This window comes from Coenobita brevimanus, chromosome 88, assembly GCF_032717465.1.
Source record: "Coenobita brevimanus isolate Jiangsu-jjx chromosome 88, ASM3271746v2, whole genome shotgun sequence".
Lineage (NCBI taxonomy): Eukaryota > Metazoa > Arthropoda > Malacostraca > Decapoda > Coenobitidae > Coenobita > Coenobita brevimanus.
In genome coordinates this window covers 425,366-446,332 of record NC_137041.1, presented here as the reverse complement: position 1 = coordinate 446,332, position 20,967 = coordinate 425,366, and the positions used below count along the sequence as shown (strand labels likewise).

At 40.9% G+C, this 20,967-nt stretch overlaps 1 protein-coding gene across 2 annotated transcripts; it reads right to left on the bottom strand.

Moving 5' to 3' along the window:
- Nucleotides 1–324: 324 nt before the first annotated feature.
- On the bottom strand, nt 325–20,631 carry LOC145411203 (T-cell immunomodulatory protein). 2 transcript variants are annotated; one of them, XM_080281269.1, is made up of 15 exons: nt 20,537–20,631; nt 19,050–19,188; nt 13,490–13,586; nt 13,019–13,235; nt 12,006–12,205; nt 11,223–11,423; nt 9,690–9,801; nt 8,985–9,148; nt 7,230–7,422; nt 5,991–6,137; nt 4,948–5,101; nt 3,687–3,854; nt 2,750–2,849; nt 2,460–2,555; nt 325–1,174 (listed from the first exon to the last, which is right to left on the bottom strand). In XM_080281269.1, the coding sequence occupies exons 2-15, from the start codon at nt 19,182–19,184 to the stop codon at nt 1,095–1,097; spliced, it is 2,064 nt and encodes a 687-aa protein (XP_080137395.1). In that variant the 5' UTR covers nt 19,185–19,188; nt 20,537–20,631; the 3' UTR covers nt 325–1,094. The 2 variants fall into 2 exon arrangements, with proteins under 2 accessions (XP_080137395.1, XP_080137394.1); XM_080281268.1 differs by lacking the exons at nt 325–1,174; nt 2,460–2,555; nt 2,750–2,849; ... (9 more) ...; nt 13,490–13,586; nt 20,537–20,631 and adding exons at nt 14,345–16,240; nt 16,987–18,416 and having other exon boundaries at nt 19,050–19,127.
- Between the last annotated feature and the right edge of the window lie 336 nt (nt 20,632–20,967).

The following is a 20,967-nucleotide window of genomic DNA, read 5'->3' as shown; positions in this document are numbered from 1 at the left end:
TGAAGACACCACAGCTGTCTCTAAAATCTAATCCAAACTTTTACCTACATTTCTCTAAAGACCGTCACTGTAACTGGAGCAGCTGTTTTGGTGACAGCTGTCACTGCACAGCTGACAAAATTTTGGACTTTGCTGCTGTCTCTGCTTAACATTTAGTTTCTACAGTGTATCTGTCACGGTCATATTTACTGATTTCCACTGATGCTACAAGGAAGCACACAAGGTGATACTCAAAGATAAGCACACTATTATGAGTAAAGATTATTTTCATTCTCAATGAGAATAAGTTTATAAATTTCATTCAAAAGTTAATAAACACTGACAGGGATCATAACTTCTGCAATATCACTTTATAAGTTTATATCCTGCTCAGTATTACTGTATATACAAATAAAATAAAAAATAAATAAATAAACAGTATTTTCTTTACACATAATGGTATGAAAATAACTTTAAAAACTGACAATCCATATTCCCATTACTGACAAAATGTTCAGTACTCCTGTGCATCTGAAAAGCACTTCTGCAGGTTTGTGTTACAAAGCAGCTCTGTGGATGACATAGCTTGTGAAACAAAGAAATCATAAGTCTATATAATAAACACATGAGTGTGTAGTATGACCAATTCTTGGTTGTGGTCTCTACTGCTTCATTAATGTGAACAGCTTGGCACTATGACAAGGATTTCCCATACTTTCTTGCTTTCCTTTTCTATTTCTGGATTCTACAAGGCCTGACCATACATATTAGAGACACCCACTTTCTTTTATTTTCATGTGTTCCTTTCCTGATTGTGGATTCAATATGGCTTGAAAAAGTCTATCAGAGATGTAAACAAACATCAACTCCAGTACTTTCTTATTTTCCTTTTCTGTTTCTGAACGTGTATACTGTAGTAATAAAGTATCCAAATGTGAGATCCCATAATTTCTTGGTCTCCTTTTCTCTTTCTTGATTCTATACAGTTTGAGCACATATAGAAGAGATGCCAGCCATTGTCTCATGTTAGCCATCCAGCTGCTACAATGCCTATCCCACTAATGTCGCAAAACTCACACAGGATACTGTTGCTTCTGTTGCTGCTGTACGAGTATCTAATTCCTGCCCACCAGTTGTTTCCTCATGAAGCCATCGCAATAGGTGCAGCAGTATTCACCCTTCGTACCACTCAAAACTGTTGGATAGAATGGGTAGAGTATTAATTTTCAACATGATACTACTGTATAGTGGTGAGAAACATTAGAAGTGTGGTGAGAATGGAAAAGGAAAGATTGAGTAGGAGAATAGATGTGAGTGAGGAGGGCCCCACAAATGAGATAGCGGGATGGGATGGAGAGGTATCAGAGAGAGGGAAGGTGAGCTGGAGAGAAGGCACCCTGATGGCAGAGAACATGGTGACATGGAGGCAATTCAGCTGTGGCTGCCTCTTCCAAGATTAAGGCATCTAGCTATAGACTAATAAAGAGATATTACACTGATGGCTGTCCAGAAGTTAAATCCCCCCAAATACATTGTTCAGAAACTCTTGTAATGCAGAAAATCTTCTTACTCTGTATTCTCCATTAAAAAATGAATGCTGTTCACGAAAATGTTATATACAGTCTGAAAAATATAACAGAGACTGTCTGGTCATACAATATACCAGGGCCTCCATGTCACCCTGTCTTTCACCATAGGTCTGCCCTCTCTCTCACACCTCCCTCCCTCATATACCAGTACTTCTCTACCTCATCCTTCTATCTCATCTTCAGTGTCTCTCTTGCCCTTCCCCTACAACTCACATTCATAATACTTTCCTGGTCAATCTCTCATTATCCATTCTATCTTCAAATCCAAACCATCTCAAGTCATTTCTCCTCAAGCCTTCCCATGTTGAATAAAACTATCAGCAGATGGGAAAAAAAAGAGGGAAAAATATGTCACTGGGGTGAAATAATTTTGCAGGCCGAGTACCAGTGAACCATTGCCTGCATCCTCATCAGTTACAAATGCACCCTAGCACCTTTTTCTCAGTGATTTATTTTGTCTATTATACCTTACTACTGGTACTTAATATGTATATGGTTTATGTCTTTTTAATTCAAAGTGCATGAATAAATTAGATGGGATCATTAATAAGCAATAAATAAAAATAAACTGCTAAGGAGAAGGTGCTGGATCCTTAACTGACAAGAATAACGACATCTGATATGTACAGCTGCCTCCACCTGTGAGTACTACAGGGGGTGGTGAGTTGGAGGTCTCATGAGACACTAATGTATTTGCTTTATGTCTCCTATCTACTGTGCTAAAACAACCTCATGACAATGGTAAGACCACAGCGGACAAAAGGCAAAAACAAATACACTGGTGCCACAAACCCCCAACACATCCTCTCTTGCAATGCTTGTAACCAGAGGCAATTGAACAATCCAAATCCTTGTGGCAGTACATGAAAAACAGGAAACCTTGATACGTACAGTCAGAATCCTTGTGGCAATACACTCGGCAGCGTGGACACATGATGGTTGGTTCAGTTAGCAGCAGAGTCCAGCAGCAACGTGGCAGTGTGTGGCCTGGTGAGGAAAGAAAATGGTGTGGTGAGATGTAAATTATCATCATCACCATCATCATTATCATCACCATCATCATCCAAACCTCTTTATCCTCCCAAAGAAGTATGGTGAACTGCAAGAGGAGGCTAACTTCAGTCTGTAGTCCACCAGGTTCACATCGGCATAAGTCTGGGGTCACAACAATAACAACTTACCGCTGCTGCATCGACCATGCGTCAGGAAGTCGAGAGGAACTTCTTTCTTGCACACAGGGCACAGCTCCATCTTGAAACCACCCAACTTCTTCAGTTTCTTCTGTAAAAATATAGGGTCATTTAGCATATCACCACCACCACCACCACCATCATCATCATCATCATCATCACCATCCCAACCTTAATTCCCACTAAAGAATGTAGCAGTTAGGATCCTGGGGGAGAAAAAAAAATAGTAGCAGGAGTAGCAGCTACAGGCTCATCTACAGCAGACTGAAAGTTGCCCTTCTCCAGCAGTTCAACATCCACTTTTCAGGGGTAGGGAGGGAGACATGGAACAATTGTATATCAAGGCAGCTCCATCACCCAATCATACTGTTGCCACCACATGAAGGTATTCCTCTCCAGCACCATTTTGGCTGTGAAAGGGTTAAGGAAGGCTTTACACAACTTCTCTGGTTTGACATGTCCCTCCAAGGATGAATAAATCAAGTGGCAGGTACCAATACCACACTGGAAAATATATTACTAGACACCCTTGTTATACGATGGCTCCTTATAAGATCAATTGCTTATACCATCAATGAGAATTTTGCTTGATGATTATTTTTTGTTTTATAATTGCTGTAATGCTTGATTTCTTGTTATACAATCATTTTTCTCACCTATACAATCTCTACAGTGCTAAGTTCATTATATGATCAATTGTTATATGACTGATTTTCACAAATGCATCCCAGTTACAAAATATGGACATGCTGTATATACCTGACTACAGCAACCTAGCCTCAGGCCCCTACACCTCAATACTTCACTTTTGCTTCACTCTTTCCAGCACACATTTCCCTGCAGTCCAATTGGTTCACATGCAGGTGAGCCTGGGGCCACAACAACAACACAAACAACAATAGTAATAGCAGCTACAAGTCACACTAACCTCTACCATGGCTGCATTCGCTGGGTCATGTCTCCTGATCCAGTCACATATCTGAATCAGGGACTGCACAACACTGCCTGCCTTGGGTTGATCTCCTTCACAAAATCTCAGGGTATTAAGAATAGAATTTTCCAGGATAGCCTTTTGCAACACTGGTTCCACTTCACTCTGAAAAACATACACCATCATCATCATCATAGAAATCATCATCATGACTTCTTTTTCCGCCTAAGGATGATGTGAGGAATGGTTAAAATAAAGAAAAAACAATATTACAGGGTTAGCTGTAGCCACCCACCTAATCACTTAAATAAATAGCAAGAATAAACTAAAATTTTCATTAAAGTGTTGTTCCCAAAATCTGAATTGCAAATTTCCAAAAATACCTGTTACCTAAAGAATTTGGAGAGTCATCTTACTGAAGAAATTTTTTTAAAGAATATAGTTATAACTCACAGAACTTCTAGTTTTCTTCCACTATGTTTAAAAGGTGCTGCTATAGTGTACAGTCACCCACAATGGCTCAAGCTGCACTCATCCTGTCCCATGAAGCTAATTTCCCTGCTTTTTATTCTGCAATACTGCCCCTACACACAAAATGCACCATTATTTATTGTCAAATTTTCATACTAGAACTCTAAAAAAACTATAACTGTGGGACAATGAACTAGGGCATATATACAACAAGTGAATGAAGTATTGCCATGCAATACTAAGTTCCCTACTGGATGATAACCATACATATTATATGTGCTGAATAAACAATGTGGGTTTAGAAATATGTATGTACTGTGTACACAATGTGGGTATGTAAAGACCTTGACCTTGGGAGTAGAAAGCTGGTTGTTGCACACGACATACTGTCTTGGTATGGGGAACAATTGTGTGATGTTATATAAAAATCTATCCATGCATGTGGAAGTTAAAGAGCAGACATGAAACTGCGGACAAGCTGACGGACGTACTGATGGAACCATACAAACCTACAGTCTCCAAACAGTTTGACGGTAGGCATCTAATAATTACTGAAGGGAATGCCATGCATGTGGATGCCTGTACATACTGTACAACTGACAATGATGAAAGAATTGCAGTTTTCAAAAAAATTCAGTTTTGCAAATCTCTTGATCCCAAACTGCACGGTGCTATAATCAGAAATTAGGCCTAAGTGAAAAAGCTCAATTAGGAAGATATCCCTCTCTAACCCCTCACACTGAACTACGAGGATTAAACAAAAATGACGAGGTCAAATCACACTTACCAACGTACCAAGAACTGCGTCATCTGTGATGCCACAGCTCCTGGCAATCTTGGTCAGCCAGTAGTGCACCTTCAACACACTCAGTGGCTGGTCTTCTATCTCACCTGTCTGGAGGAAGTTGATGGGACAGTGGCCAGTTTTGCAGATGCTGATTCTAAAAAAGGTACAGATCATCACCTTAAATCTCCATCAACTCCCTCCCTATCTGTCAAAAGGAGGATGGTACCTATCTTCGTAAGCCAGTAGTACATTGCAACACACTTACTGGCTGGCCATTTCTACATGTGCTAATTCTGAAAAGAAACAGAAAATCATTTTAAATGTTCCTCAACTCCCTCACTATCCCCTGAAAGAAGGATGGGGGATAACTTGGTCAACCAAGAGTGAACTACCAACACACTGGCTGTTCTCCTATCTCACTCGACTGAACGAAGTTGATAAGCAAATGGTCACATTTGCAGATACTAACTCTGAAGGGATGAATCAACATCATGACATTATGTCACTTCTTAGCTAATGGTATCGTCAGCATAATATCTACCACTCAGCGCTTGGGATCTTGTGAGCATTTTTATATTCTATCTATCTATCTATCTATCTATAGCCCGACGCCCTAATCCCGCAAAGGGTGGCCGCAGACAAAATGCCTCCAAGTCACTCTGTCACCCACCATTTGACTCCCCTCCCCCCCAATTCACCCCCTCCTCCCTCATATACCTCTCAACTCCATCCCTCCACCTCATCCTCGGTCTACCCCTCCCTCTCCCTCCCTCCACCTCACCTACATACACCCTCTTATTCAGTCTTTGATTCTCCATTCTCTCCACATGTCCAAACCACCTCAGTGTATTTCTCCTAATCTTTTCAACTGCCTGTAATTAGAATTATAGCTTATGTTCCATACTTTCCTGAACTCATGAGAGTATGAGCTTTTAAATGCATGTTATTTTGTGGGGAGTCAGAAAGCCTGCATGTGCCCTACTTAATAAATGTAACAGCAGCAAACACAAAAATTAGCAATGATCCAGGAAGTAGACACTTACCTGAGACTCTCAAAGATGTCAGCATTTTGATGCACATCTTTGGGACTTTCAAAGAGGGACTGAGTGAGCTTTGCCGCATCTCCCAGCCGGTAGATGTTGACCAGGGTTGGTTCACGCTCCACCAGATGGTCATAGGCTACCTTGATCCTGAAAGATAAACATTTATTTTAGATTTTTTACAGGTGCATGTCAACAAAGAGAAAGACAAATGAGGATGTTAAAGAGCATTGCAGTATCGATGTGGATGTGCTGGAGAAGTACCCTGAGATGGTCTGGCTATGCAGGAGGAATGGAGAATAAGAGACTAACTAGAAGACTGTATATGTGTGAGTACCTAGTGAAATGGGCACACTTCCATTCACTCATCAAATATCTTGACTACCTCACATGCAAAACCATCCATCCATCATCCAATCCTTTAATGCCCCAGTAAAAGCATTGGGTCCTGGGGCTAGGCTACCCAGTCCTGACACTAAAGATAAGAGTGACCAGTTATGCCTGATTTTTTCTCTTCTATATCACAAACACTTGTATAGAAAGAGCTATTGTATTGACTGCTGTGCCATGTGCATTTCCTTACATATACACTGCATCTGTTCAATACTATACAAAGTGAAACACTTTTATATTATGCCTCATCAGACTTCAAGATAAATATGAGTTTGGATAATCAAAATCAAGCACATCATAGAAGTAACATACATCACAAATAAAGCATTAAGCACTGGACGTCTCCTAGTACAGATTAGGAAGACTTTCCCAACTAAGTGTGAGGCAGACACAGCAGAATGGCAGAAGAATTATTAACCCTTCTTGTACCTATATAATCAAAGTTCAGAAACAGCAGAGAAATATTACTAAACACAACAGTAAGTGTGGCATTAGGAGAGCCAGCAGTTCTTAAGCATAATTTCAAAAGTATCCCATAAGAAGAATAAACAAAAACTACACTGATGGGGTGAAGGAGTAAAAGATGATCAAGCACAGTACTGTGCTTATGGCCAGTTTGTTTCCACCTGAGAACTGGGCCACTTTCTTAACCAGAATACTTGTGGTTACATAAAATATTAGTGCCTGTGAGTTATGAGGCAGGAATGAGTTTCCTTGGTTACCTGTCAAATCCAACCTCCAATCTGACTGCACTTGGCCATCATCTCTGGTGAAAAGGGGAAGGGGGTTTTGCCAGATGAAAATATTGCAAAAAATAAATAAATACCGGTAAGTAAATAAATGACATACATCTCAAACACTGCAATAAGTGTGGAGTTTGGAGAGCTGGCCATTCCCGAGTACAAAACATCATCTGAGCTGAACACCATCTCCCTTTCCTCAATGGCTGTGTCCCCATCCTCTGTGACATGCAGGCGGATGTGCTTCACCAGACCATCTTTTGATGATATGTAGATATTGTGGTTCTCAAATGGGATGATACCTGGAAATCAGACAAATCAGAAAATACCAAAAATGAGACTAAGGAAGAATGGAGTGGAGGACAGTGCGAACTGATGGGAGGGCGGCCAAATGGTATAGGACAGGGTGATGTTGAGGTGATTTGTTTGTGGCCACCCATTATTGGATTAACATTTTCGCAGTCTAACTCCCCTACAGCAGAACTCTCCTGTTCCCCCCCCCTCCCTCTCGACCTCCCACCTGTCCTGCCGTGCCCTTGAGTTTTTTCTTTTCAGATCATCTTTTCATCCTGAAATATTTGGATTAGTCAATTTCTTTTTACACCATTAGAAAGCTGAGACTCTGTAGAATAAGATGAAAGAAAAAAGAAAGTGATATTGGCTAAAGCAAAATAGTTATAATGAGTATAAGTTGAAAGAGTGCCTAAGAATGTTTATGCCAAATCTGCTCGCTGGAGTTTTTTCTACTCCAATCATTTTTTCATCCCAAAATATTTGGATTAGCAGATCTGTTTTTATACCTTTAGAAATCTGAGACTTTGTTGAATAAGACGAAAGAAAAAAGAAAGTGATATTTCATAAAGTAAAATAGTTATGACAAGTATAAGCTGACAGAGTCTATAAGAATGTTTATACCACTTTCTTTTCCTATGCTCTTTTTCTGCTCACATTTTAAAATTTTCCCTTGAAAGCTTTGTGGTCGGTGGGGGTGCTCACCATCCACTCACTCAATGTAGTGCTGCTCTTGGGTGTCTTCCCTTTCCTCTCCTCCATCCTTCTTTCCTTCCATCCTCTTCTGTCTTTCTTGCCTTCATTCTTTCCTTGTCTATCTGCCTACAGTGACTTTACACTCCCTCTTCTGTCTTTCTTCCTTCATTCTTTTCTCTTCCTTCGTCCTGTGGGTGACTGTACACTGAGTGACGAGCCAAATGGTTTCCTGTACACCAGGAAACCATACACTATGCTGGATGGTAACCATATAACCAAATTTTGGCACCTGGTGGTTTAGTGGGTAATTATTGCGCTCCAGTTGGATTGAGCCACTGAAGGTTTATATCCAAGGGATGGTTCGGGTTGACTGCTCATGTAATGCCACTCAGGGATGAGTGAGACTGGTCACTCTCATCTTAAATGTCGGGACCAACAGCATAGTCCCAGGCTCCTACGCTCCTCATGGGGCAATGTAGGATTGGATGATGGATGAAAATGGAATCACTGAACTGGAAATTCAATCAAGCCAATATCAGACAAAATTTCAGGACACTAGACGCAATTCCTCATTTACAGTGAACATTTCTTTGTTTGGATGTGGATCGGCTTCCAAAGAGTGGGTTGGACACCTTCAGGTTGGATGTGGATCCACCTCCAAAGACTGTGAAAGTGTTAAGGAGATGGCAACATATAGAGAGAGATAAGTTGGTGGAAAATACGCAAGACGGATGGAAAATGTTGGATAGGATGTAGATTCACACAGTAGTACAGTATTATCTTTCTCTGCCACTAAGCTATGTGAAGTAAGCCACCAAAGGACAAAAATCTGGGCCATGTTAATGTGAAAATTATATTGTATATACCAACATTATACCTGAGACTTCTAGATCCCCAATGAAGACGTGTGAAGTGTGGCTGACAGAAAGCGATGCCTCGGACAACGACACAGATGATGCCATGACGATATTGTGCTTGGAGAATATCACCAGATACTGCCAGGCATCAACATGAGTCATATGGATGTGACGCACACTTAGCCTGACAAAAATGAAACTGTATAAGTAATGGTGATGCCTGGCAGCTTAGTGGGTTATGGTGCTCTAGTGGGCCACATCTGGTGGCCCAATAGGGTTTACGAAATGCTTCAGGTATATTGCTCACAAAACACCACTCAAGATGATGCAAATGGTAATGGTTGTCTTAAATGGAATATTCATACAAAGAAACACACCAATTCCCTGGCAGCTTAGGAATACCTGTACTGTATTACGCAACAGAGGCAAGTGAGGAAGTAACGGAAGGTGAAATATCTGGCAAACTTTTGTATTTAAGTGTACATAGTTAGAATATCAGTATGCAATGCAGAAGTGACAGTAGCAGTATTAGCTGCACCTCAGGCACATATGATCATGAATGTGGTGAACTGCAGACTGAAGCTATCCTTCTCCTGCAGTCCACCAACCTCTTCTGGGGGGACAGGGAGGGGAATGAGGAACATTTGTAAAACCATACATCAGAGTCACCCAGTCAAGAAGGCATCCCTCTCCAGTACTACAAGAGATATAAGACTGATGCTTACATATCTGTGCTCTCCCATATGAAGCCCAGTTTCTTGAAGTAAACATCACTGCTGTTAAACTGGCAGAAAAATATCTTGATCTGTCCACTGCTGTTGCCTACAATAAGATAACCTGTTTAAAAAAAAAGAAAAAAGTATTTAGTAGCAGAAGTGGTTGTAGCCCCAGGTTCATCTGAATAGAATCCCAGTGAACTGCAGGATGCTGCTGCCTCTAATCCTGCTGTCCACCATCTTTGTTTCAGGGGCCAGCAAGTAAGCTTAGGGATTAGTGTATAATCAAGCAGAGAGGCTGCCCAGGTATATTGGTGCCAGCACATGAAGGTATCTCTCTCCAATACCAAACAATAAACAATGTATCATGAGGATGCTGATTCTGTATTATCATCATCATCCAGATTAAGGATTGGGTAAGGTAGATTCAAAGAGCAAGGAACAACCTAATTAGAAGGTTCCTTTCTTCCTTGTCTGTCTTTCTTTCCTTCATTCTTTTCTCTTCCTTCTGTCAATGGGTGACTCCACACTGAGTGACAAGACAAATGGTTTTCTGTATACCAGGAAACCATTTACTACGCTGGGTGGTAACTATATAACCAAATTATGGTGTCTGGTGGTTAAGTGAGTAATTAAGGCACTCTAATCAGATTGAGCCTGTGCAGGTTTATATCCAAGGGGTGGGTTGGGCTTACTCCTCATGTAATGTCACTCAGAGATGTGTGAGGCTGGTCACTCTCATCTTAAATTTCAGGACCAACTTGACTAGCCCTGGGCTCCTACAGTCCTCCTGTCTATCTACTGTGATATGCCTTATTTCTACAAGAGGTGACCAATAACAAATCACCTCCTTATTACTCCAACATCTGTCACTTGGCTGCCCTCCCTCCTGCTCACACTTCCTTCACTCAATACATTTCTTCATTCCATACCTCCATCTCATACACAGTCTACTCCTCCTCTCCTACTCCACCTCCTTAACATACTGATACACTTTTCTAGTCAGTGTCTCATTTTCTATCCTACCACACTACCTTAAGGTAAATTATGGAAGAAAGTATAGTATAGTCTGTCCCTGTCAAGGCTTGGTGATGCATTCCAAAATGTCATACCCTTTTCCATAAGGAAAAACTAGTCATTCAGCTTTATAAGTAGTAATGGAACTTTATCAGCCAATTTTTAAGTGGTTTACTGTAGTTTTAACAGCAGAAAGATATAAAAAAGGTGACACAATATGGAGAAGATAATCAGAGGTGATTAAAGTAAAAGTGTATATACAAGTGAGATGGAGGGCAAGACCGAGAATAGAATGGAAGGATGGGGTGGAAAGATAGATGAGAGAGGGGAATGTGAGCTGGAGAGAGAGCAGTGTGATGGCAGAGGACAGGGTGACATGGAGGTGATATGTTTGTGGTCACCCCTTCCAAAATTAAAGTGTCTGGCTATAGACAGACAGACAGAGATGGATTGATGGATGAATGGACAGATAGATAGACAGATAAAAAGACAGATGGACAGACAGATAAAAGCTTCATCACATACCACATTTATCAGAAAGGCTGTCCCAGTGAGCTGCCGAGATATTGGTCATGTTGGAGTCACACACGCTGAAAATTGATGCTTGCTTCACGGACTTGAAGTTTGTCTCAATCCGCCAGAATACGACACAGCCTTTCCCCATGAATGTGATTAGCATGCTGTAACGCCCTCTTTGATCTTCATATACTGGTGTCCATAACACCTCTGCCAACAAATAACCAACTGGTCATTCATCTACTGAGACATATAACTCCCCTAAAAAAATTATTTCGTTTTCGTATAGTGGCATTCACAACACCTTTGCCAAACCATGAACAAACTAGTTATTCTTCTTACTGTAACTTATAACTCCTTAAAAAAAAAAAAAAAAAAAAAAAAAAAAAAAAAAAAAATCATGAAGCATTTTATATCGTAATCCTTTTACAGGTCAAATAAAATGAAGCATATCATACTTCCTCTTGTGGAATGCCAAGATAGTACAGGCGATGTTGTTTTAGGATGGAAGCTAAATCAAGTGCCAAAACTAGCTAATTACTGTACTTCTCAATAGCTGCTGGAATCAGTTAGAGAAAAAAATGTGTAATATGAAAGCAACACTGAAAGTACAAGCTTGGACCCTGATTTATCTGTGGCAGAATTTCCTGCCTAAGAGTGAGGACTGTGTAGCTGAATACCAAGTTTGTACCTAAACTTCACTCCCAAGGTAGTATCTCCCAGAAATGATGGTAACTAATCATTTTGATGCACATTATTTTTTTTTTACGTGGGGATGTCAAGCAAACATACGCGAGACTCCAAGGAGGGTGATTCGAGCTGCATAGTGAAGGTGAGAAGGAGACGAAGGGGGCAGGTTTGTGCGCTTCCAGGCCTGTGAAGCATTGTAGCGGTACCATTCCTCCGCCAGGCTGGCCAAAACCACCCAGTGCCGACCCACACACCCACACAGGATGAGCCGATGATCCCTTGTCACCAGGCATAATATACATCTGTTGGAGTGACTTTAGTGAGTGAGGGTAAGGTTTGGAAATTGCTTGTAGATGGAAAGTAACAAACTGAGTAACAAAGTGTATATGAATGAGTAGAAAGGGGGGGGGGAGGAGGAGACCAAGGATGAGATGGAGGGATGGGGTGAAGAAGTAAATTAGACAGGAGTGTGTGGCTTGGATACAGGGCAGGATGATGTCAGTGGACATGATGACTTGAAGGCAATTCTTTTGAGCCCACCTTCCAGGATTACGGCATCTGGGTGTGGATTGATAAACAGATGTTCTTTATACCTCTTTAAACATGCATCTGGCTATAGATACAGACAGAGGTTCTTTATTCTCTTTAAATTTGACTTGGACTGCATAGATAACAATACTGAATCCCCTGAGTATCAATTTGTCTCCTGATATTTCTGGCAGTGTGGATTTTTCATGCATACTACAGTCAGGTGGATTAATATGATGGAACTGGGCCATTCCTAGAACTTGAATACTAAGTGGTGGTTGCATGAAATTCAGTGAGCTTGAGCTAGCAGGTATGAATGAGCTTCCTTGGTTACTTGTCAAATTTACCATCTAGTTTGATTACACTTGATCATCAACTGTGATGAAATGGGTTACGGATCTCTGTCAGGTTAAATAAGTTATATACCTTACAATTATCTTGTACAATATGTTATTTATCCTATTCTCTATTCCAGAAACAATTATGAGAGAGGAATGTGTACAAATTTCCCAACTCTCCCCTTTGTCCTGTAAAAACCAACTTACATACAATTGTGGTCTTCTTGCTCACATTCCTCTGTCACTCACCTCCCATTTTCTGCCATGCCAAACGGAGACCAGGCACCTTTACTGAAGCCCCTGTGAATTGGCTCCCCTCCTGGCATCCCTGGCAGTGTGGACTTGGCGTAACGAGGATCTTGTTCAACCATGGCCCTTTGAGGTGATGACACAACCTCTTCTAGCATCATTGGGAAGGAAAGCATGGTGCTCTCCAATCCACAAAGAGCATCCTCTAGATCCATTTCTGGTGAGGGTAAATTATCATCATCTGCTACTTTAAATGCTAGCCTATCCTGCAAATGACTTTCACCTGAAACTATCTGCTGACAAACTCCATTTTCAGTTTCCAGATTTCTAGCATTGGTGCAAATGTTTTGTCATATATCTTTGACTGGCTTAACTCAAGAATACACACACACACACACACACAAAGATATGTACAGTATTGTAGCTGGGAGCAGGATGCAACATTTGTATGTCAGTGTACCTGCTCCTCACCTGGGTTGGCTGCTGGCGAGTGGCCATCAAGGATGGGGATGAAGTAGCGTGTAAACATGACTGCTGGACTGCACTCTTCTGGTGACAATGCCAGCTCCTGGGGTAGGCAAGGAAACAGTCATCAGCATCGTTGTCATCATAATGATCAGTCTGGGCTACTCCTACAAATTTAATTCTATGCTGTGGTTACATGAGATTCAATGAGCTTTATTTATGATGTAGAGATGAGTTTCCTTGCTGCTAGAGTGAATCAGCTCATCACCTCTAAGTAGTGGCCATTTACTCAGACTGACTCTCTTCAGACACTCTCTACATCACAATGCTGCAGCTCTATTGCAACTGATCTGGTCACTGCTCTTCTAAACTTTGCTTGCATGCATCCCCTGTTATGGTGGGCATGCAGTAACCATCTATCTACACACTCACACAATATCTGTCCATTTCAGGTATAAGAGCACATCAGTACTCTGTTTTTATATAAGCAAATGGTCTACTGAAAAAAATTAATTCCTTTATTGGAAGTTTACTCATATATATTTCAATAAACCAAAATTTGAGGAGTTTATCCTTTGCAACTGCTCTAAAGTAATTAGGGAGTGTTGGCACTTGGTTTTACTTCCAGCTGTACAATGGCCAACCTCAAGGTAGGGATTCCTTGGCAGGAAGCATGGTATAATTTGCTTTGATCTGAATATTATTATCTGGTGTTACCCTGAAAACAATAGAAAGACATTCCCAGGCCAACAGCTTCACATAAAAATGTTGCACAGTTCCGTACCATTTTTCAGCTCTTTACATAGAACCAACTTTTGCACTCCATGGTATATAATGCAAGGAAAATGATACATGCAGATCCATCTTTGGTCTGAGTTTATTTTCAATATGACACCTAAACACAATCTTTCCATTATATTATCAGCAAGCCAGAGACTGATTCCTTTCCATTTACTGATGAAACTAAATGCACTGTAGTCATTACCCCAATTAATACTCTGGTGTCCAGGATGGTTTGTAAACGGCACTCCACCACATGCTCACACAGGGGTATCTTATATATTGTGGGGACAACTCAGTCTGCTGAAGTGAGTGTGGCTGTGGTAGTGGGAGTAGGATATGAATAAATGATCTTGGGTAGACACTGACGACCACGACCAACTCATCGCTGCAACACACAAGAAATTGTCTTGTGCAGTGGAGGAGGAACTTTATACAGTACCTACAGTATATGGGTGACTGTGCATTTTCTGTTTTACTCATGTTATCTGAATATCATTTTTTTTTTCCCCTTAGGATAGGCTTCTTGAACTGGAGGTTACACAGAATAACCATTAACCTCTTCAGTACAACAGATCCTTCCTAAGTGAAACACATCCTTGGAGGTACAGTAGCAAGAATAAAATACAAATCACATCCTCAGCCTGAGGAGGTTATTGCCACCTCTTTTACCTTAATTTGGTCCAGATTTTCATCCTTTTTATGGCTTATGTCACTTAACTGAACATATGTTTGTGTTAATCTATTGCTACAACTCAGTATGTACGAAGACAAGAGGGCAATATTAGACCATGTTAAAGTACTAATATATATATATAAGTACTGTATATATCCGTCCATCCATCATCCAAGCCTATGTTGACCCATGAGGAGCATAGGAACCCGGGGCTGGGCAAGTTGGTGCTGACATTTAAGATGACAGTGACCAGCTTCACTCATTCCAGTGCGGCATTACATGAGCAATAAACCCCAACCACTCGTTGGATATAAACCTACACAGGCTCCATCCGACTGGAGCACCTTAATTACTCACTACGTCACCAGGCGCCATAATTTGGTTACATGGTTACCACCCAGCACAGTAAATGGTTTTGTGGTGTATACGGTACAGTACTGTATATATAAATAAAATAAGAAGAAAAATAAGTCTCTTGTAATACTGCACTTACAAAGCAGATCTTCAGTACAGTTCCTATATGCAACAAGTATCAAAATCTTAATTGCAGTTCACAGTCTCTTTAACATTACAGCACTGAATATTCTCTTGTTTCAGTTCTTGATACTTTATATAAAGAACAAGTACAGTATACTACAGTACTTATATGGTACTTGCATGTGGATAAAGACAGACTGACCAGATGAAAGGCCTTTCCGAAGCAAAATAAAATTGCATGCATTCAGCAGAAATAAACTAAAGGGCTGCCACCCAAACTCAAGGGGTTTATGACACAGACTGTTTTACATGGCATCAAAATGGAACTTATGTGCATCCTGTTGTTTCTCCCTCCTGTCCTGCTGCATCTCCCTACGGTGAAGGATGCCAATAATGGCCGCAACGAAAACACACGTCCCCACCAACGCCCCTGCAGTCATCAACATGGCTTTGCTTGGCGTTATGAAGAGCTTGCTGACCCATTTATCTGGGTAGGCCATCGGGTAGGGAATGACGACTAGCTGGGAGTTCGGGATGATCTGCGTAAAGGTACCGGTAAGGGTGGCAGAGTTGTTCCTCGCTTTTGGGATCCCCACGGTCATCTCCTCGACAAAATTCCAGTTACGTCCCAACCCGAAGACTGTGTAGGGGAGGTGTAGTGCGTGGTGGGCTGTCTGGGGAAGCTGTGTGGCGCGAGATCTCTGAGTGCCCCCTGTGGCTGTGGTTATGGTGTAGGTGATGGACGGGCCTGGCTGGTTGGTGCCATAGGGGATGTTGTGTCGTTCACAGTCACTACCGTAGCAACGCCCTGTTGGGATCAGAACCTGCAATATTGATGCATATTTATTAGAATCCTCAAGTCACATGTGCAAAAGTAGGATTATGTTAATGTAATAACAGTATTATCTAAACTGCTGGGATTCACATGGCCAGTAATCAAATACATATGGTAAGTATGATGTACCAAATCTTCCCTTTAGTTTACAGTGGGAGTTATCTGAGAGAAGTATGTGGAGTTCAAGGAGAGAAACAGGCAGATATATGAGATGGTTCAGGAGTGTTGAGGTGATGATGTGTATGTGCTTGAACGTACTGAAAGTAGCTAGAGATGATTTGGTCATGTAGAATGAATGGAGAATGAAAGACTGACTAAGAAACAGAATGTGAAAGCGATGGACGGGAAGGTTGAGGCTGAGGCTGGGGGATAGGGTGGAGATGTATACTATGTGACTAAGTGTAGTGAGTTGGAGGGATGGCAGCCTGGTGTCAGAGAACAGGGTGACAGTGAGGTAATTATTAAGTGATAAAATTGTTTAAGATTAAGGAATCTAGCTATAGACTGACTGTGAACTTTGACAGCTGTTGTAAAGTAAGGTTGTATACTAATAACTTCATATAGAATGATAGCTGTAAGCTACATGATTTCTGCAATATCTCTGTGGCAATTTTTCTTTTATGTAATTTTTTTAGTTTATTGTGGATGACCTAACTATCCACACATTTTCATTCTTTTCCTTTTTTTTTTTTTTTTTTTTTTTTTTTCCATAGATGAGCTGCACAGTGAACTAACCTTTACAAAAACTGCGTCATACTCAGTGGCATCCTTGTAGACACTCAGATGGTACTTGTCATCTCCTCCTTTCCTCACCAGTAGCACATCCAGCGTCCCGTCTTCTTCAAAGTCACAGAATGTCCCAAGAACAGTGTCGTTAAACTCCCCAAATAGATTCCAGTGGGGTATGAACTTTCGTTTGTACCGGCACTTGGCGTCTTCACACGGAGCATTTTCCATTAGTGTCACCCTGGCTTTATCCTTATTGAACAGGGTCACAAGGAAGTCAGGGAAACCATCGAGGTTGAAATCACCGACGTGTAAGGTGATTGTGTCTGAGTGACGGAACTTACTGTTGACTTCTGTTGGGTATGACCAAGTATTTCCAGACTGATCAACAAAGCTTACCTCCACATCAATCCAAAGGTCACTCTCGTAATCACGTACAAAAACAGCACTTTGTTTGCAACTCTCATCTTTGCAGGCAGGAACTAAGGCATCAATGTGGCCATCCAAGTTGACATCAGCAAACGAAGTCTGTCCGATCCTCTTCATGTATTCCGAGGGATTTATAACCTTGTCCAGCACGTAACCATCGCCTGTTATCTTCCACACTTCAAACTGCCCCTCAGCTGTGACCCACAAGTCGGCTGCGAGGTCGTTAGTCATGTCAACGAATCCATGCGAACTAGGTCGCTTCAGGTGAGGCATGCTGGTATCCTTGGTCATCAAAACAGGCTGAGGAGGAATTCTATGGGAACTGAACACCCAAAACATCCTGGTATGGTTTTCATTCTCCCCAAATAAGTCCGGTATCATATCCCCATTGTAATCCATGACTAGTGGCTGTCCTGATAGACTAAGCAAGGGCACATCCTCCTTGCCACAGTCTAAGGTCATGTTGTCCAGGTTGCCCCAGAGGATGAAAATCTGGTACAATGGTGAGATATCCTTGTTCAGAGACACAATCATCACATCCATCTCCCCATTGCCATCAAAGTCACCTGGCACAACACTACGGATGTTCAGGGATTTGTAGGTACAGTTTGGCATCTCCTGTGAATTGGCATGCATGAGGGGAGGTTCATTGTGGGAGACCAACACTTTTACAGTCTTCCCATCCTCAGTCACCACAAACAGATCCGTCAGCTTGTCTGAGTTAAAGTCGCCAAATGCCGCTGGAAGGTAGTTTGTATTGTCACCAAACACACGCTTGGTGATGTCCAAACACCACACATGGGATAAAACAGTTAATATCACCACCACCACACACACCAGACATCTTTTACTTATTGCGGTCATTTTTATGTCACTTGTAAGATACTTCAATTCAGTTATAAGATACCTAATAATAATTCACTACAGTACAATATTTTCACCTTACAAAAACTGTATAATTGTTCAGTTCTTAATTCTTTTTTCCATGCAACTGAAACTCATTATGAGACCTGTAAGTGTAAAACAACAGCCAGTGTTAAATGCACTTATATTTGCAGATATTACATTGCTGGGGTATATAGTACTGTATTTAGGTTGTAGCAGGTTTCTTGCTTTTGATAGAACTATGCCACTCTCACAACTTGAATACTAAGTCGTGGTTGTATGAAATTCAATAGGCCTTAGTTATGAGGCAGGAATGGGTCTCTCTGATTACTAGTCAAATTTATCATCCAATCTGATTACACTTGGCTATAAACTCTGCTGAAAGGGGTTAAGAATCATTACCAGGTAAAAACATGCCAACTACTGTATACTGTAGTACTGGACACTCATTTCAGACTAACTTTAATCAGTGCTACAAACATATCTATACTGGTTGTATTATAAAATAAGAGGAAATATTATTTTCTCAGATACTGGATACCAGTTTCCAAGTGATGGCATTTAACTACAAACACAATGGTAATGAATAGGTTAAAATCTTTGCAAAATATGAGTGCAACTAACCAGTACATATGTGCCATGTTGTCTCTCTCTCACACATACAGATCAGTTACCATAAATAAAGAGTTTAACTAACCAAGATTCCACTCTCTCTCTCTTTCTCTCAAATCTGATACCATAAATAGAGTATAACTAACCAGGATATATGTGCCATGCTGTGTGACAAGGGCAATGTTGTTGTCCTGTGACCAGATAATGGGTGAGCGTGTCAGGACGGTGGTGGCAATGGGGATGCTCTGAATCAGCTGGCGAACCTCATGTTTCTCCATCATGGCTCTGGAAGTGGTAAAATGGTGTTGTTTTCACCTGATGGAAATGTGCCATTACTACAACTGTAATATTGAGTGAACACGCCAGGATGGTAGTGGGAACAAAAATGTTCTCTATCAGCTGCCATACCTCATGTTTCACCACCAAGCCTATGGAACTGGTGCAACAATGTAAACTTGCTTTCACTTAATATGGTACAACATTCCTATAATCATTAGTAACATTTCAAATGCAGGTCTAACTATGAGAAGAATTCTCAAACACAGGCATGTAAATCCATTCCCGGCCCCTTAATACATGAAAATGCCTTTACAAGGTACAGTTCAAAGATAGGTACAAAATTCTGTTAAATTTTAAAAGGAAGTCCTATGTACTGTAGCCTTAAGAATTACCTTTTTTTTTTACTAACCTAGTCTACCTAACAAACCCAATAGGCCTAACTTTATAATATACACTAACTTACTTGACTCAACCTATTGTACTGTCCCTAACCTAACTAAGGGGCGTGACTAACCAAAACAGCAATCCTTAAGAGGACTTTTTCGGTCTGCCTCCTGCAACCCTACCCTCGATGTTAGAACTTCTCATCTTAAGCACCTAACTGTCATCTTCTAACCTCTCAACATGCCCAAACCATCTCAATCTACCCCTCCTCATCACAGCACCAACACATTCCAATCCCATCCTTCCTCTCAACTCCTCAACCGCAATATTAGCCCCACCATGCCTCACAGTCAAGGACACTATACATAATGTATCCATCAATGTACTGTCATTTCTGCACACCTCAGCCTACGAATATTCTCTTTCTTTTCTGCCCAGGTCTCACTACCATATGGTACATCATTAAACTCCTTGAATTTGCCTTGAAGTGCTTTTACCTCAAGGGAGTGCTGATCCCTCGTTTATGATAATGTTTCTCTCCATTCTCTATACAGAATAGGCCTATAGTTGGTACTGCATTAGTCTCTGCCGGTAATCTTAATTTCCCATTCCTCCTTGCTGGTGGCCATATACAAAGACCCATAGAAAAACAAGTCATACAGTTGGCATAATGTAGATCATAACATTCGCTTGTATTTTTGCAGTTTTGGAGAGTCGCACCCCATTCTTAAGCTTGTAAGGTTAACTGCTTGGTTAGGTTTGTAACACTCGGTTTGATTGACAAATATATTTGATTAGTTTGAAGGTGGATTACCGGTAGGTTTGATTAAACAAACAAACAGAACATCGGGATAACCTAGACTGTCCAAAACCCTAACAAATCTCAGTCCTGGTTGGCATACGCGGTTGATGAGTAAAGATGACGTGATGGCTACGGTAAAGTGGGAAAAACTTGTCCGCTGCCACTTACCTTGTCTCCACAAGCCTCAAAGGTTGCACACCCACATCAGGTACACATCATAGTTGAACTATGAAGCAGATGAACCAAGTACAGTAATGGCAAGGACCCGAGACACACAGAAATCTAAAATTAATGGACAGAAGTTTACACACCGTCCGAGAAGGTCCGTCACCAAGATAAACAAAAATTCGTATTTAGATTTAAGTATTATATTTTATTGCATTTTGTTGAATTATTTAATATTTTCTGTAAGTTTTAAACACAAGGTCGTTTGGTTTGACAAGTTACTTTGTGTTCATGCATACAACTGCGTTCGAGAATGATTATTCTACCCACGTTGTTAGTTAAACAGACATTAACTTGGCGACTTTTATTTAAATGGCATACGAAAATTTAAACTATATTTATAAGAAGAAAATTAAAGGTCATAGTGGGAGTAG

Excerpts from the sequence above, each read along its gene's own strand:
- LOC145411203 (XM_080281269.1), bottom strand. The coding sequence starts at position 19,184 with ATGATGGAGAAACATGAGGTTCGCCAGCTGATTCAGAGCATCCCCATT. Across the intron at positions 9,149-9,689 it reads ATATGGGAGAGCACAGATAT|GCTAAGTGTGCGTCACATCC; the intron begins GTAAGCATCAGT and ends CATTTTTGTCAG. Across the intron at positions 2,850-3,686 it reads CGAATGCAGCCATGGTAGAG|AAGAAACTGAAGAAGTTGGG; the intron begins GTTAGTGTGACT and ends ATATTTTTACAG.